We start from the raw sequence: 17472 nt of genomic DNA, 5'->3' as shown, positions 1-17472 counted from the left end.
CTTTTATATATAACCATAAAAAAATTAGTCCTGACAAAAATGAAAGCATTTTTGCCATATCCCTTGACACAAAAGACTCAAAAACACAAAACAAAAAAAGATATTTACGATATCTAGGTCAAAATATCTAATTTATCTACTTTAATTTTCAAATTAAAAATATTCTTCAAATAACAGAATAAAGATTTTTAAAATTGGAATTACAATAGTTAGTAATTAATGACTTAAGCAAAATACAGGATGCCATCCAGTACGTCTCAAATGTATTTGAGAAGTATGCATGGAACAAAAAATTAAATTTAAAGAAAAAAATTGATTTATATCCATGGAAGCAGATTTTTTTTGTTCTTTTAAAGCAATGTCTCAGCCCTCCACCCCGACAGCGCAGGGCTGGACCCAGGAAGTATTGGAACCCAGCCCAGGAAGGCGCCTCAGCCTCCCAAATGAATAGGGAACAGACGGTAAAAATTATATGCGAAGTTATAAATTTGCAGACTCCTCACAGGTACTGTTCACCATCTCACATTCTAGTTTCCATCATCTACAGGGACATCTCCGGCTCTTGCTTGATTAAATTAAAAGCTGTAACTGCCTGAGTCTCAGACGTTCTGGGTCCAACAACCGCCCACAACGACCCCGTCCTTCACTCCCAGTTCCCAGGGCTCCTCCCTCTTTGCTCCCAGGTCACGCGCTACTATCCACTCCCCAAATATATTTTCACTTTGTTAAGAGGAAATATTTCCGCTTGCAATATAAGTGGCCTGTGCATCTCTAATTCTATACCTAGCCTGGCAGCAAAGGACATTGAATAGATGTAAAGGAACCAAAAAGCAGAAGCCACATGGTTGGGCGGGAGGACAAAGAATCATAGCAACACCCTGGAGCGAGACAGAGAACCAGAGCTCGCCGCCCAGGTCCCGCCCTTACGTCGGTTACGCCCCCTCCGCCGCTGCCTGCGATGTGCCCCCGCCCCTACCCTGCCCTTCTCCGCACGCTTGGTTTCCTGCAGCCCCGGAAACCGATGGGGGGAGAAACGGGCATAGTCAGGTGAGTCACGGTTTTCTCGTTAAAACCTGCGCTTAGGGATCCTCAGGCACCCCTCCTCCACATCCGAATTTAGAGGGTCTCCCCGTAAGTTAAAATCTTTGAGCCAGCTCTTTTCTTGCTGTGAGTTTCTCCCTTTTGCCGCTCGTGCCGTCGCCCCATAAGCCATCGCGAATCTTGTCGCTCCGTGCGCGTCCGGGAATCTCCGTCCGTTTCCAGTGAAAATCTTTCTGAGTCAGGAAGCGGCCCCAACTCTTCTTACCGTCGGTCCACGTAGACACCGACCCGCTGCCGATCAGTTTTCCTTCTCGAAACCTTTCTCCGGACTCCCCTTCTCCAGCAGAAACCCGTCGGCAAAGTCCTCGTTCGGGAAGTGGATACATGCCCTCCCCTGCCTCCTTTAGGGAGAGCGGAGGTGGAACAACGAGGGGAGAAAGAGACACAAATGTATGGCGTTCGAGTGGAGAAGGAACGGCAGGGAAGGGAACATGTTACAACAGATAGGGCGCCAAACAGGAGGAGGAGGGAGAAAGGGAGGAAAACAAAAGGATGCCTACAAATGGGGAAACACTGAAACGGAAAAAGAGAAAAACTGAAGGACAAAGACATACGGTGTGCAGAGAACAAAACACATAGTGGTGGATGGGGGAGGAGGGGCACCAAACCTAGGTGAGTATTGAGTTCATTGGATACGGAGCATGACATAATTACGTGCTGACTTTTGGCTTTGTACCCTAAATAATGTAAGATTTGTTTAATTATTTAAATTATGCAGAAGAGCGTGAGTTGATTAACCAGGTGTTCGAGTGTCTGTGTTTTCTAACTATTGCATCCGAAGATAATTCCATTTGCAACCGCTGTTGATGCAGAAGGCAGAGACTAGGTAGCACAGTCAGTTCCAAGTCCTGGGGAATGGGGAAAGACTTTCTGCCACCACATGGTACGTTTTAAAATGCTCGTTAACAGTATTGTTTTACCCTCCCCCTTTTTTTCTGTGGCTCATGTTCTAAATTTGATGTATCCTCACACTTTTTTAACTTGAATCCCAAAATTCATTGGATACTTTTTTTAATTTCCAAATTATTTTCCCTCTTGTTCAGACTATGAGGGTTATATCCTTTTTTAGTCTATCATATATTTTAACTATTATTTGATGTCTGGTAAGTAACTACTGTATTTCATTGCATATGGTAAGATTAACCACTCAAACCTATTGTAAGCAGTTAGTTTTTCAACAACTTCTTTCTTTCCTTAAGTGATCCGTTAAATTAGTGAGTTCTGAGCTGAAGTCTCCAACCAAATAGATGTTCCCCTGAAGTCCCCTTTCTCTGCAGTGTTGAAGGATGGGCTGGATTGCTGTGAAACTTTTTTCTAGCAGAATCCATCTGTTCATGATGAAGAGATTTCTCAGAGTTCATGTAGACCAGGACTAAAAACTATTTGTAATTGCATATTTTTAAATCTTTTTCAGGAAAAGAGGAATCAAATGGGTTTGATTAAATCCGTGAAAGAGAAGTTTCTCTTGCTCAGAAATGTGAAAGATAATCTGAAATTAGGACAAGTTTTTCTACTGCCCTACCCAGGCCACCATTTCAGAATTCACTTACACCCAGTTCTGTTCCCTCAACTCGGACCCCTTCAGGGTAACTTGATAAAATTACTCCCCCTCAGAGCCTCAGTGCAGCCATCCGTAACATGGAATCGAGAGGGTAAACCAGGAATTCTAAGTGTGAGCAAGTGGGTTCCCTGAAGAGATTTTCAGAATTGGCCATGTGTCTGCATTTGGCAGTTTCCTAGAAGAGTGTGCCCAGTTATAATTAGGATTGGAAATGTGTCCCAGTCTTCCAAAACTAATGAAAACTACTTGAAAAAGGGAAGGGACAAAGGCTCAGAAACAGAGACCTGCCTCTCTGCTTCTACCCCCCTCTTGTTTCATGGGTAAATCTTATATTTGACAGCGTTATCTCCCAGCATTAAACCCTCCTATGATTTCACATTATGCTAAGGACCAAAACCTAAATTTTTCTGTGTAGCTACAGCAGAAAGCCTTGGAATTGGGATGGCCATTTAGAGTTGGTCCAGATTGAGGGAAGGGACAGGCTTCTGTATCCTGCACCGACTGGCCATTGGATGCTGGCTGCCTAGGGAAGAGCCAAGAACTTGGATGAGGCAGTTTCCTTTGGCCGAGTGCCCAGTGGACAAGGACAGTGCAGTTGCAGCAGGATGTGTGGGTTGCAGCAGGACGGAAGAGCTTGCTCAAGAAATTTGTAATAAACTCCTGGGTCTCTGTATAGGAGTATATTGTCCCTGCATCCCTCCTGTTTCAGTGGGCAGCAAAGAATCGTCTTTTCCCCATATTAAGGTTTCCTTGTGTGTGTACGTGTAGCAGAGGAAGGGGGTATGTGGATTCAAAGCATTAAACAATATATTTGTGTAACACAGAATACTCTTACCTGAGAAATAAGCCCAGAAGAAGAGGAAGGAATGGCCCTTTTCCAGGTAAAAGTAATGTTCCTTGTTGATTGTTCTCTCCTTCCTAAATTGCTCTATTTGTAATTTTAATCTTCTCAGTCTCTGAAATGCCCTGTTTAAAATGTTGACTCACACTCACGGCCTTCCCTTAGTCTCCTCTTGTCTCCATGTCGATTCCATCTCACTGGGACCCAGTGACATGGGACTTGGGAAGAGGCTCCTTTGAGATGATCATCTTGTGAAGGGGTGTGTACTCAGGTGTGGATTAGAGATGGGGAGAAGGCTCTGTGGTGTCAGCAAGGTTGGTCAGTAAAGCCTTTTTGCTTCTATATAAACCAGGATCAAAAAGACTACATATGTGGAGGTGTAGTAATGTGCACAAAGGCCCAAGTACCTCTAGGAAAGAAGACTGACGGGAAATTGACTTTGCCTGATTTTATAAATACATTTGAAATTAAAGAAGTGAATGAGTGTTTCTGACTCTAAAATATTTAGAATGTGTAATAGAATGCGGAGTCCATAGATATAACTAAGGGATAGAGAAGGTGTTTTGTTACATAATTAGTATTAAAATGTGAAATGAACCTAATTGTCTAACTGCAAGCATTCCAAATTATTCACTGCACATCTCACAAAATCCATGGTGTTAGGGACTCCCATGCAACAGGTGTTTTAGATAAAAATGGTTACAAATTAGCCAAGACATAGGAATTATATAAGAGCTAAGTGTAAGAGCTAACCCTATAAAACCCTTAGATGAAAACGGGGTTAAATCTTCATAACCTTGGACTTGGCACTGGCTTTTTAGATGACACCAATAGCAAAACAGGGAAAGACAAAATAAATTATTCTTTATCAAAGCTAATACTTTATGCATTGAAGGATACTATCACATAAATAAAAACACAGTCTACCAAATGGGAGAAAATAATTGCAAATCAGGTATCTGATAAGTGTCCATTATCCATAATACTTGACAGATTACTACAACTCAACAATCAAAATATAAAAAACCCAATTAAAAACTGATCAAACAACTTTAATGCACATTTTTCCATAGAAGATATACAAATGGCCAAGAAACACATAAGATGTTCAACAAAATTAGTCATTAGGAAAATTTTAAATCAAAACCATAGTGAAATATGAAACTCACTAAACTAACTATAGTAAAACAAAAATAACAAGTCTTTAAAGATGTGGATAAATTAGAATTCTAATACACTGTTGGTAAAATGGTGTAGCCAATGTGACAAATAGTGTGACAGATCCTTAAAAAATTAAACTGTGTTATCTCTCCAGTAATTCCGCTCATGGTTACATGCTCCAAAGAATTGAAAACAGGTATTCAAACACATGCTTGTACACAGGAGTTCACAGCAGCACTACCGACATTAGCCAAACGCTGGAACCAATCCAAATGTCCATCAGTGGATGAATAAATGAATAAAATGGTATACTTGTATAATGGAATATTGTTCAGCCATAAAAAGGGAATGTAGTCTTGGTACAAACTACACCATGGGTGAACCAAAAACATTCTTAGTGAAAGAAGCCAGACACAAAGTTTCCATTTACATGCAATGTGCAGAATAGATAAGTCCATGGAGATACAAAGCATGTTAGTGGTTTCCAGAGAATGGGGGAAAGGTTGAATGGGAAGCAGCTACTTAATGGGTAAACGGTTTCCTTTGGGGCTGATACGTATGTTTTAGAACTAGATGTGATATTTGCACAATGTAGTAAATGCCACTGAATTGTACTTTTAACATGGCTAACTTTGTATTTGGTGAGTTACCCCCAGTTCAAAAAGAAAGATAATACAAATTCCTCAGGGTTATCTACCATGAATCAGAACACTCACTCCAGTCAAGTTCATTTTTGCACACTTCTACCTCTCTTTTGTGTCAAAAATAAGAACTCTCTGCCTGTACCCTTGGTGAAATGTGTTTTCCTTTCAGGGACAGTTGACATTCAAGGATATGTTCATAGAATTCTCTCAGGAGGAGTGGGAATGCCTGGACCCTGCCCAGAGGGCCTTGTACAGGGACGTGATGTCAGAGAACTACAGGAACCTGCTCTCCCTGGGTGAGGGTAACTTCCCTCCAGAAATTGGTAACTATCTTTGCATGTCTTCGTGCTTTCATTTGAGAGTCTCTTGGGAGCGACTTGCTTGTCTGAGTTTCAGATCCCTGTTCAAGACGGTGATTGAAGCTGTTTTGATCCAGAAGGAAGGGCTTCTTCATGAGGCATGTGGACTTTCGACTTTCCCTTTCTTTAGAAATTCTGCACTTTTTATGCCTGATTAGTGCTGGATACAGAATAATAGAAGTCAGAAAACCTTATGGCAAATTTTTAAGAATATCTCATTCTGTGGTTTTACCCTTATGCTTTTGATTCAGTTGTTGTTGGAATAGAGTTAGATCTCTGCATACTTAAAAGAATCCCTCCTCATTCAGAAGAAAGCCGTCAGTTGACCAGTTTTTGAAATGCTTTTCTAGACTTATCTACAGTGTATGTACTCTCTTAGCTGAGCAAAGAGCTGGGAATGTGTTCTGGAAAATCATAACATAGCATGTTCGGTTTTTCTTCATAAATCGAAATCTCTTTTGAGTTAAATATTATCTCCATTTTGGAACAAGGGGAAGAGCCCTGAACCTGGAATGTGAAGGGAAAATAGGGAAACATCCAGACAGGTGGGAATGTATGGAGATGTGAACACGAGAGTTCAGATGGGCGCAGAGTAAGCTGCTACATTAAAACTGGGAAAACTCTCCTCAAATGGGAAAGATATTTAAGAGAATAAAAGTCTGTTTCTTACAAGTGCTCAGGAAATCTTCCTGCACAGAGGCACACACATTCACATTCACACATTTAATCACTCTGTCATTAAATGCGTAAAGTTTAAAGTTTAAACTTCCAGTCTACCATGATGCTCCAGCTCATGCAGAGTTAAGGCAAAGCCGTCATCCTGGCCTTCCACACTATTATCTGGCCCCTGTGGCCATTTTGGTGCGTTGGTTTGAGAGGGATTTAGATGGCTGTCTCTAGGGAGCCCTCTTTCTCCTTGATCTCTCTTGGTTCTCAGTCCATACAGATCAGAGCTGAGGCCTCTAGTCCTGACCCCAGGACCCATTCAGTTTCCATTCACATGTTATGTCCTTGGGGAACTTCACAGAGATAAAGACTAAAGGACTGATCTTTCTGTGTATCTGAGGTTCCATGAAGTTTCCTGGGCCTGTGTCAAGCCCTCTGCTTGTTCAGGCCTCTCAGCCATTTCTTCAGTTCTGTTTTTTTCGTATGTGTGTGAGAGGAATAGGGTGGATCTTTTGAGGTTGTGACTCAGTTAATAAGAATTGGCACTGAAATGCTCTCTCTGATCCCATTGCTACATGGGACTATAGCTCAGTCTTTCAGGTGTTCACCCTACTGCCTGTGGGCAGAGCACACAGCCCCTTCACAAGAACCCACACAATATCACCCTCTTTTTTTTACTCCCTTATCGTGTGTTTTTCTCCCTCTTCCAGATCTCCACATTGTCCAGGAACATAGAAAGATGTGGTTTTCCTGAGTGATAGTCTTTAAGGTTTTGCCTCTAAAACTTGTTCTTGAAATGCACATTTCAGGGATCTAAAGTTTTGTCCTCTTTTCCTGCTGTGATGACCCACCTTTAGATGATAAACAACTTCTGGTGGACTGCATCATGAAAAGCGTTTCCTAGGTAACAGAAAATTCTTAAAGGAGAACAGTGATTAATACATCACAGTATTATCCTGCTACGTACAGAAGTGCCTCTTGAAGCCACTGGGAAGAGTGATCAGCATGTCCCTGGATATACTGAGAGAGAAAGTATCAGGAGAGCCTGAGTGATGAGCGCCTCCAATTGTTTTTCTGGTTTCTGTGGGATGTAACAGTGCCTCCCTAGGGCAGTGTGACAGTGTTGATCAGACATAATGTGATCATCTCCTTTGAGCCGGCAATAAAAAGTGTAGCAACTTATCCTAAGGAGAACACCTTCCAAGTTCGCAACCTAATATCTGTGAGACTGTTGACCAAACTACTGTTCCTGCCACGTTGTTCATCCTGTGTGTGCGCTGTTGTTCATTCACCTTTAAAAAATGCAATTTTGACACATCTTACTGAGGGAGCTTATAGAGTTGGATGATGCCTGCATTGCTAAGTCCTCTGTATTTTGATTTGTTTAACCCACTCATACTTTCATTTTGTAAATTTCACTGTTATAAGTGATCTTGTTTTTTATTTAGTTAATCATTTTCTTATTTTTGGTGATCCTTTTAGTGTTGTTTTATATCTTCAGTTGGGGTTCTGGGGATATGGAATGAATATGTTTTTTATGTTTCATGGGATTTCTTTCTTGAGTGTTTATGACTGAACATTAGTTTCCCCCAAATATATAGCCTCTATAATTTTTGGAAAAGATAGTCATAGTTACTCCTTTTAGTTTTGTTTCATATTACTTAGTACCTATGACTAATACACTTTGTGTTAATGGACTATTTTTTCAAGCACATTTAGAGTCAGAAAAATTGAGAGGAAGGTACAGAGATTGTCCATATTTTCCTACCCCGACATACGCAGTCCCTCTGCCATCATTAATGTCCCACACCAGAGAGGTATGTATTTTTTATCATCATTGATGAATCTGCAGTGACACATTCTCATCCAAATTCCATGCTCACATTAGAGTTCACTTTTGGTGTTGCACCTTTTGTGGGTTTGGGAAAATGTAGGTATAATGAGTTATATCCACCATGGTACTATCATACAGAGTCTTTTCATTGCCCAAAAAATGTCTGCTCTGCCTGTTTATTTATCTCTCCCTTCCAACCCTGCAGTATCTCTACTGTGTCCATAGTTTTGCCTTTTCCAGAATGTCATGTAGTTGGAATCAAATAGTATATGTAGCCTTTTCAGATTGTCTTCTTTCACTTAAATATAGATTTAAGTTTTCTCTGTGTCTCTTCATATCTTGGTAACTTGTTTGTTTTTAGTGCTGAATAGTAATAGTATTTCATTGTCTGGATGGACCACAGTTTATTTCTCGATTCACCTACTAAAGGGTATCTTGGCTGCGTCCTGGTTTTGGCAGTTACAGATAAAGCGGCTATAAACGTGTGCAGAGTTTTTGTTTGATTTTGTTTTGTAGCATGTAGTAGGTAGGACTTCATTCCTTTTTATTGCCACATAATAGTCCATGTATGAATACCACCTTTTGTTTACCCATTCATGACTTGATGGACATTTGGGGTATTTCTACCTTGTGGCTATGATGAAAGAATAATGAATAAGTTCATTTGGACGTATATTTTCATTTCTCTTCTGTGTATACCTAGGAGTGGAACTGCTGGATCATATGGTAACTCTGTTTAATGTTTTGAGGAACCGCCAGACTGTTCTCCAAAGCAGCTGCAACATTTTACATTCACGCAGGGAGTGTTTGAGGGTTCCAGTTTCTCCACATCTTCACCAACACTTGTTATCTGTCTCTTTGATTATAACCATCCTAGGGGTGTGGAATTGTGTCTCATTCTGGTTTTGATTTGCATTCCCCTGATCCATTGTGTGAAACGTTTTTGTGTGCTTATTGGCCATTTTTCTACATTCTTTGGAGAAATGTCTATTCAGATCCTTCATCCATTTTTAAATTGAATTATTCATCTTTTTGTTGTTGAGTTTAGAGTGTTATTTATACATTTTAGATACAAGTCCCTTCTCAGATATATGATTGGCAAATATTTTCTTCCATTCTGTAGATTGTGTTTTGACTTTCTTGAGGGTTGGGTTTTAAAGGCTGCAGGAGATACTCTCTGAGATTTTGATCGGAAACTGGGTTCCTATAATGTCCACAGTAATAGTCCCAAAATAGGTTTTCATGAGGGGAGTACTTGAGGTTAAGTGCAACAACTCCTCAATCTTGTCTTTCCAGGATGAAAGGCCCTTGGTCGCATTTGGGAGCGATTTTGTTTCAACTCAGATCAACTGCACCTGCAGCCTCTGAGAACTCTGTCCACACAGTTACTCACGTGGGTCACGACATCCCTGCTGCTCTCCACAGACCCCCACCCACAGCTGCTCTTTACTGGCTGCATTTAACTTGCTTCTACATTTCTCTCCTGCTTACAAAAATAATTTTCAACATACAAGATTGTATTACTGGTTTTGACCCAGACAAAAAGATTTCACTACCAAAAAACCTTGGTTTAGAGGACACAGTGTCACCTCATTTGACAAGGGAGCCACTTTTTATTAACTTAACCCTTTGGGAAGATGATAGTGTCTTCTTTTCCTAATAATATGTATCTAATAAACTGAAGCTAAAGTCTGTTTCATTTTTTTGGAGAGGCCATCCTGGTTTTTTAGGGCCTGGTCCCTTTACATTACTTAACGAATTTATGATGTGAATAAGTCTGAAAGAAATAGCTGTATTTTTCTTTATTTATCTATGTACTGCTATTTTTTTTTTTTTTTTTTTGAAGGAGAGTGCAGCTCAAAGTGGCCCATGTGGGGATCGAACCAGCAATCTTGTTGTTAGTAGCAATGCGCTCTAACCAACTGAGCTAACCGGCTGCCCTGTGATACTCTTATTTTTAAATTGCCATTCTGTACTTTCTCTCTTTTTTTTCTGCCCTCCGTTCTCCCACCTCTCTCCCTTTTGGCTACCATCACCTTGTTCTCTTTACCTGTGGGGATCTTTCTGTGTTTGTTCATTTGTTCTTTTCTTTTTAGATTCCATGTAGAAGTGAAGTTATATACGTGTAATATTTGTCTTTCTCTGTTTGACTTACTTTGCTTAGCATAATAGTCTCTAGGTCAATCTGTGTTGTTTCAGAATGCATTGTTTCACTCTTTTTATTGGTGGGTAATAGTCCATTATATTGTGTATCTATGCCAGATCTTTATTCATTTGTCTGTTGCTAGACACCAAGGTTGCTTCCATATCTCAGCTATTACTAGTAAGGCCGCAGTGAACATAGGGGTGCGTATATCTTTTTGAATTAGTGTTTTGGTTTTCTTTTGATAAGTACCTAGAAGTAGAATTCCTGGGTCAAATGCCATTTCTACTTTTAATGTTTTGAAGCATCTCCATACTGTTTTCCATAGTGACTGCACCAATTTACAGTCCCACCAACAGTGTACAAGGGTTCCTTTTCTCCACATCCCTACCAGCATTTATGTGTTGATTTTTGTTGACGATAGGCTTTCTGACAGGTGTGACATGGTTTTAATTTCCCTGATGATAAATGATTTTGAGCTTCTTTTTGTCTGTGTTGGCCACCTGTATGTCCTCTTTGAAGAAATGTCTATCCAGGTCCTCTGCATGTTTTAATTATATTGGTTGTGTTTTGGTGTTACGTTTTATTGAATTCCTTATAGTTTTTGGATATTAACCCCTTATCAGATGTACTATTTGAAAATATCTTATTCAGTAAATTGGCTTTATTTTGTTGATGGTTTTGTTTGCTGTATAAAAACTTTTGAGTTTATGTTTTCCCATGTTTATTTTTTCTTTTATTGCCCTTGCCCTTGGGGATATCAAAACAATATTGCTAAGACTGATGTCAAAGGGTTTACTGCCTATATTTTCTTCTAGGATTTTTATGGCTTCAGGTTTTGCATTTAAGTCTTGTAACCATTTTGAGTTTATTTTTGCATATGGTGTAAGAAATTGATGCAATTTCATTTTTTTGCATGTACCTGTCCAGTTATCCCAACACCACTTATTGAAGAGACTTGTCTTTACCCTATTGTATATTCTTGCCTCCTTTATAGTCGATTAATTGACTATATAAGTGAGGATTTATTTCTGGACTCTCTATTCTTTCTATTGATTAGGGTTTCCAGGTGGGAATTCCCGCCCGTTCTCAGGAATTTTATTTTTTTTGCTTTCCCGTTCCCAAATCCTGAGAAAAGTTGGTTAGGAAAATTGGCTCCTTGAACCCAGGTGGTTGGTAGTATCAGCCATCACTTTGTAGAAACGATTCATCGTGGAGAACAGAAAACGGTTTCTATTTCAGGATGCGGGAACGCAGAAAAAAATTCCTGAGAATGGACAGGAATTCCCACCTTGAAATCCTACCATTGATCTATATGTCTGTTTTTATGCTATAACTATGCTGTTTTGATTATTGTAGCTTTGTAGTATTGTTTGAAATCAGGGAGCATGATAACTCCCAATTTATTCTTGCTCACGGTGTCTTTGGCTATTTGAGGTCTTTTGTGGTTCCATATAAATTTTAGGGTTAGATCTTGTTCTGAAAGAATGCCATTGGTACGTTAATGATGATTGCATTGAATCTGTATATTGCTATAGGTAGAAAGAACATTTTAACAATGTTAATCCTTCCAATCTATAAGCATGGTATGTCTTTCTATTTACTTATATTCAATTTCTCTCTAAAGTCTTAGTGTGTTCAGAGTAGAGGTCTTTCGCTGTGAGTCAGGGATAGACATCTAAAAACTTGTGTGCCCTTTGTTTTATATGAAAAATTGTGATAATTTACCTCAAGAATAATTAAATAAATAATGCTGGTAGAGGGCTTAAACTATTACAAGGGTTGAAAAGTTATCTTTAGTTAATAAGATATATCAGTTTTTATCATGTTTATTATGATTGACCTTTGCTTGCATTATATCTTGTATGTTTTCTTTTTGGAATTTTTTTCAGTTTTTTCTATATTAATGTTTTGTTTGGCCTTAGATGATAATTTCAAAGCACACACTACCAAATATTTGCCCATATAACTGGGCAATTAAATGATTATTTATAGTAGGGGAGTTGATCTATGAACTAACTGTAGGTATGAAATTAAAATTGAGATTGCAGACAGTCTTTTCTAATTCTTAATGCTTGTATTAGTGTATGTTTACCTGAACGTGGTATTCAAAATCCAGTGATTCTCAACATGTTTTTCATTTTTTCTATTGTCTGTTCTTTCTGTAATGTAAAATAGTTCTTTAGTTATTAAGAGTTCTTGAGTAGTTCAGAGACTGTTATTTTACATTAACTGTGGTTACTTATTAACTTACCTGCCAGACCTATGTTGAGTTGCTAACATGTTTTATTGTTGTGATACAGGTTTTTTAGTATCTTTTTAATGCATCATATCCCCACACATTATTAAACATATTACTAACAAAGTATTATAAAGATTAAGAAATAGGGAAGATAGTCTGAAATCTCAATTATGATTTTATATCTGCATTTATGTAATACCCAGTACATAGATCAAGTTATTAACTACAGAGTGTCATTTAATTGGCCAGGTATATGGCCAGAAACTATGTATATTATATAATGTGTGCTTTGAAATTTTACTATCTAAGGTCAGAGAAAACATTAAAGAAGAAAAAAATTATAAAACGAAAACTGAAAAATAATCTGATCATCACAATAGTGTTTAAAGACCAAGCTTGAGAAACTTCATAACTATGTTCATTTTAAGTATTATTTTTGTGTGATTATGTAATTCAATATAAAATATCTTCAAACTTTTTCATAGGAAGCCTTCCTGCTGTATTTGCAGTAAAGGAATTACTACCGAGAGTGGACATTGATAAAGGAGAATTACACAATCCATTAATACTGGAAAGAAATGAAAGCCACAGCACCAAGGATTTTGACCTCAAGGAAGGCTGGGAACATATGTATGAGTTTGAGTGTGGACATGATGCAGAAAATTACAAAGGAGTGCCTTTGATCTGTAGCAAAAATTTCAGATGTATAAAAGATCAACAACACAATAAATCCTCAATTAATTTTCCTCAAAAGGAGAGTGATTTTGTAAGAAATAATACATACCAATATTTCATGCATGACAAGCCATTTACAAGGAATTTATTAAAACTGAAAAATAATCTGAGTGATGCTGGAAAAAAGTATGTGAAATGTTTGGAAAATAAACTTGGATTAAGTTTGCAGGCACACCTCTCTGAACTGCAGATATTTCAAAGTGAGGAGAAAATTTATGACTGCAATCATCTTGAGAAGTCTGTCAACAATGGTTCCTCAGTTTTACCACTTCCAAAAATTCCTCCCAGCTTCAAAAACATTTCTAATAAATGTAGGAGGATTTTAAAATATTTTTTGTTACCTGCACAGTATGGGAGAACACACGCTGGGGAAAAATCTTACAAATGTAAGGACTGTGGGAAGGCTTTTAGCAAAAACTCAAACCTCAGGAATCATGAGATCATTCATTCTGGACAGAGACCTTACACATGTAATGAGTGTGGCAAAGCTTTTAATCAGCGTTCACACCTTACTACGCATGGGAAAATTCATACTGGAGAGAAACCATATAAATGTAATGTATGTGGCAAGGTGTGTAGTGGACATTCAAGACTTGCAATTCATCAGCGAATCCATACTGGAGAGAAACCTTACAAATGTAATGAGTGTGGTAAGACTTTTTTCCAACGTTCACAACTTTGGGTTCATGAGAGAATTCATACTGGTGAGAAACCTTACATATGTAATCAATGCAGCAAAGCCTTTGCTGTGCATTCCAGCCTTACTAGACATAAGAGAATCCATACTGGAGAGAAACCTTACAAATGTTATGCATGTGGCAAAGGCTTTATGTGTCATTCACATCTTAATGAGCATAAGAAAATTCATACAGGAGAGAAACCTTACAAATGTGATGATTGTGGCAAAGCTTTTACCCAATTTGCAAACCTTACTACGCATCAGAAAATTCATACTGGGGAGAAACCTTACAAATGTAGTGAGTGTGGCAAAGCTTTTACCCAATTTGCAAACCTTACTAGGCATCAGAAAATACATACTGGGGAGAAACCATACAAATGTAATGTGTGTGGCAAAGCTTTTATTGAACGTAAAGGCCTTATGGATCATCAGAGAATTCATACAGGAGAAAAACCTTATAAATGTAATAAATGTGATAAGGCTTTTTCCAGACATTCCCAACTTTGGAGTCATAAGAGAATCCATACTGGAGAGAAAGCTTAAAAATTTAGTGACACTGGTAAAACCTTTAGACAGGGTTCAAATCTTAAGAAAATCCATACTAGACTGAAACCTTACAAATGTAGCGCATGTGGGAAAGCTTTGACATGATTTGCAAGTCTTACTGAGCATCAGAAAATACTGAATAGAAACATAAACCCAATTTATGTGGCAGTGCTTTTATTCAGAGCTGAAGCTTTGGGGATCGTCAAAGAATTCAAGTAGGAAGAAACCTTACACGTGATTGAGATAAGATTTACACAGATGTTCAAGCCTTCCTCAACATCAGAGACTCCGTTGTGGAGAGAAACCATATAAAATACATGTATGTGGCAAAGCCTCTCACCAGGGCTCACCCCTCACTTGATACCAATATACATCTTTGAGAGAAACTACATAAATGTATCACAAGGCTTATCCAAAGCGTAAGCTTCATGAAACAACAGAATTCTTACTAGGGAGAAATCTTATAAATTGTATTGAGTGAGATAAGCTTTATCAAAAATGTACAGTTTTGTGGTCATGATAATAATTACAAGATGGAAACTATACAAATGTGTCAAGACCTTTAGCAGTGACCTCTGGATATGCCAAAGACTTCCTATTGGACAGAAACATTATAATGAAGGTGATATGTTTGATAATTCAATGGACGGCACAAAAATTCATACTATTTTGAAGATTAATCAATGTCAGATGTTAAATTCCACAGAAAAAACTCATGAGAATGAATGATGTTGTCAATGGACAAAGACATCTGTGGAAACGTCTAATTATCTCCAGTTTATAAAATGTTTTTCATTTATTTGAGGTTTCTTGAAAAGGCTACATTGTTATTGATGACTTACAACTTGAAGTTTGGAATCTGTTGATGTTATGCTTTCATTACATGCTTTTCATTTTTCACGTGATGGTGTTGGAAGGGCTCACTAAGATGAAAGGACCTACTTCATTAGGTGGGGTTTATTCAGAACCATGTAACCTGGAAAAGGTAGGACCCTAATTTTTAGTTACAATATGGTATAAATTTGAGAGTCTGGGGAGTGGCAGAGAATAAGTGTGAAACTATTATCTAAGTTATTGTGCATTTTGTGGTCACGGCTCCTTTAGATTTATTTGTTGGTGTGACTGAGGGCCTCTGTTGATGATTATAGGAAAAGATGACCAGGTGATCATGAAATAGGCTAGGACATTGAGAGAATGAGTTTGTCATGTGAATAGGATATTGGGATACTAGAGATGGCATATGTGGTCAGGGAGCAAAAATGAAGGGTGAATGATCGTCTCCCACTTTTAAAAAATTTTTTTATTGGGGAACAGTGTGTTTCTTCAGGGCGCAGCTCAGCTGCAAGTCCAGTTACTGTTTTCAATTTTAGTTGCAGGGGGCATAGCCCATCATCCAGTGCAGGAATTGAACCATAAAGGGCACAGCTCACTGGCCCATGTGGGAATCGAACCAGCCAGCCCTGTTGTTCAGAGCTCACGCTCTAACCAACTGAGCCATGTGGCCACCCCCAGACTCCCACTTTTTTGAAAGGTAACAGCTGTTGCATTTCATAGATCAACGAAAATTAGTCTTACTTCTGGAAACTGAAAATACATAATTTTGGAGGACAGTTTAATCAAAAGAACCAGAGTAGACTGTGCTTGTGAAGAATTCCAAATCGGCCACTAAAAATGCATTTTGATACCATGTTTAGAATCTACCATATTTTTATGTCTAAATAAGGAAAATACAATTTTTTTGTAATTTTGCATGACTCATGTGCCGTCAGCTCACACAAGCGTACCCCATCTCATCCGGGTGCTTCATAATGAACACTACTAATACATCGTTTGGCATTCCCGATTGTATGACGTCTATAATAATTTCTTCCCATATTAGATTCAAGCAACTTAAAATTTTGGAAATACATATTTATAATTTGCATTTGAGTTATGCAGCTCGTAGTCTGTCAGAGATTATTTCTGTGGCTGTAATGGAACTACCATAGCAATGCAATTGCAGACTCGCCCCCTAAAACCCGCCTCTCCATACATGAACATACATATGATTATATGTCTGTGTGCCTTTTTTTGTGCTGAAATAAGACCATGGGTTGCATCCATACATGAAATGAAAATAGAAATACAGTAAGCATATGCAAAGTATTAGAAAAGAGATTTTCAGAAAGAAGATATAATCTATTTCTTGTACTTGAGGTGCTCAGGGAAATAATTCAAAAAGATGAATATTCATGGTTTTTTCCTTAAGATTGAACACACGCAATGGACTTTCAAAAATAAAATAAAATAGAAATTTCATAAATTCACTCACTCTCCAGTATATTTTTTGTTACTTTGCATTTGTGCTTTCTCACTGGAACAGGATGGAACCCCACTCAAAGTTTAGTTTGGAAATCAAGACTGATGATTCTATACACCAAAGTGTTATGAGAATGTTACATAATGAGCCTTTCTGGGGAGAGCAGGGTCAACTTCCCAATTTGTTCCCAAAATGGCTAGAGAGCTGAGAATGGTGACTGGCTTGTGTTAATGGTGGAAACCAGCCGGGACGAGTGTGATGGTACTGGCTTGTGGTGTGAGCTTACAACTAGTGCCAAAGGAAGGAGCGCCCAGGCTCTACCCTATTTCTCCAAAAATAAGACCTAGCCAGACCATCAGCTCGAATGCGTCTTTTGAAGCAAAAATTAATGTAAAACCCGGTCTTATTTTACTGTAACAAGACCAGGTCTTATCTAACATAATATAAGACTGGGTCTTATATTAATTTTTGCTCCAAAAGACGCATTAGAGCTGATGGTCCGGCTAGGTCTTATTTTTGGGGAAACAGTACTATCAGCTTGCCCTTCCCAGAAGGGCAGAACAGAGAGGCTGTAGTCAGACATCAAAAAATGGAATCAAGCTCTTCAATAAAAATCTAAACGTTTATCTTGATTCCTGACTCCTTGGTTGGGAAGACACAA

The 17472-nt window shown here is 38.5% G+C and overlaps 1 protein-coding gene across 1 annotated transcript in view; it reads left to right on the top strand.

Moving 5' to 3' along the window:
- The first annotated feature begins 1055 nt into the window (after positions 1–1055).
- Positions 1056–17472, top strand: part of LOC109458072 (uncharacterized) — a 34955-nt gene continuing 18538 nt past the window's right edge. Inside the window, 3 exon segments of the mRNA XM_019751430.3 lie at positions 1056–3543; positions 5478–5631; positions 13038–14727. Coding sequence (XP_019606989.3) covers positions 3529–3543; positions 5478–5631; positions 13038–14727 — 1859 coding nt within the window. The 5' untranslated portion in view covers positions 1056–3528.

Source organism: Rhinolophus sinicus, chromosome 8 (assembly GCF_057876585.1).
Source record: "Rhinolophus sinicus isolate RSI-liver-muscle chromosome 8, RSI-T2T, whole genome shotgun sequence".
Taxonomy (NCBI): Eukaryota; Metazoa; Chordata; class Mammalia; order Chiroptera; family Rhinolophidae; genus Rhinolophus; species Rhinolophus sinicus.
This window is presented reverse-complemented; position numbering and strand designations above follow the sequence as displayed.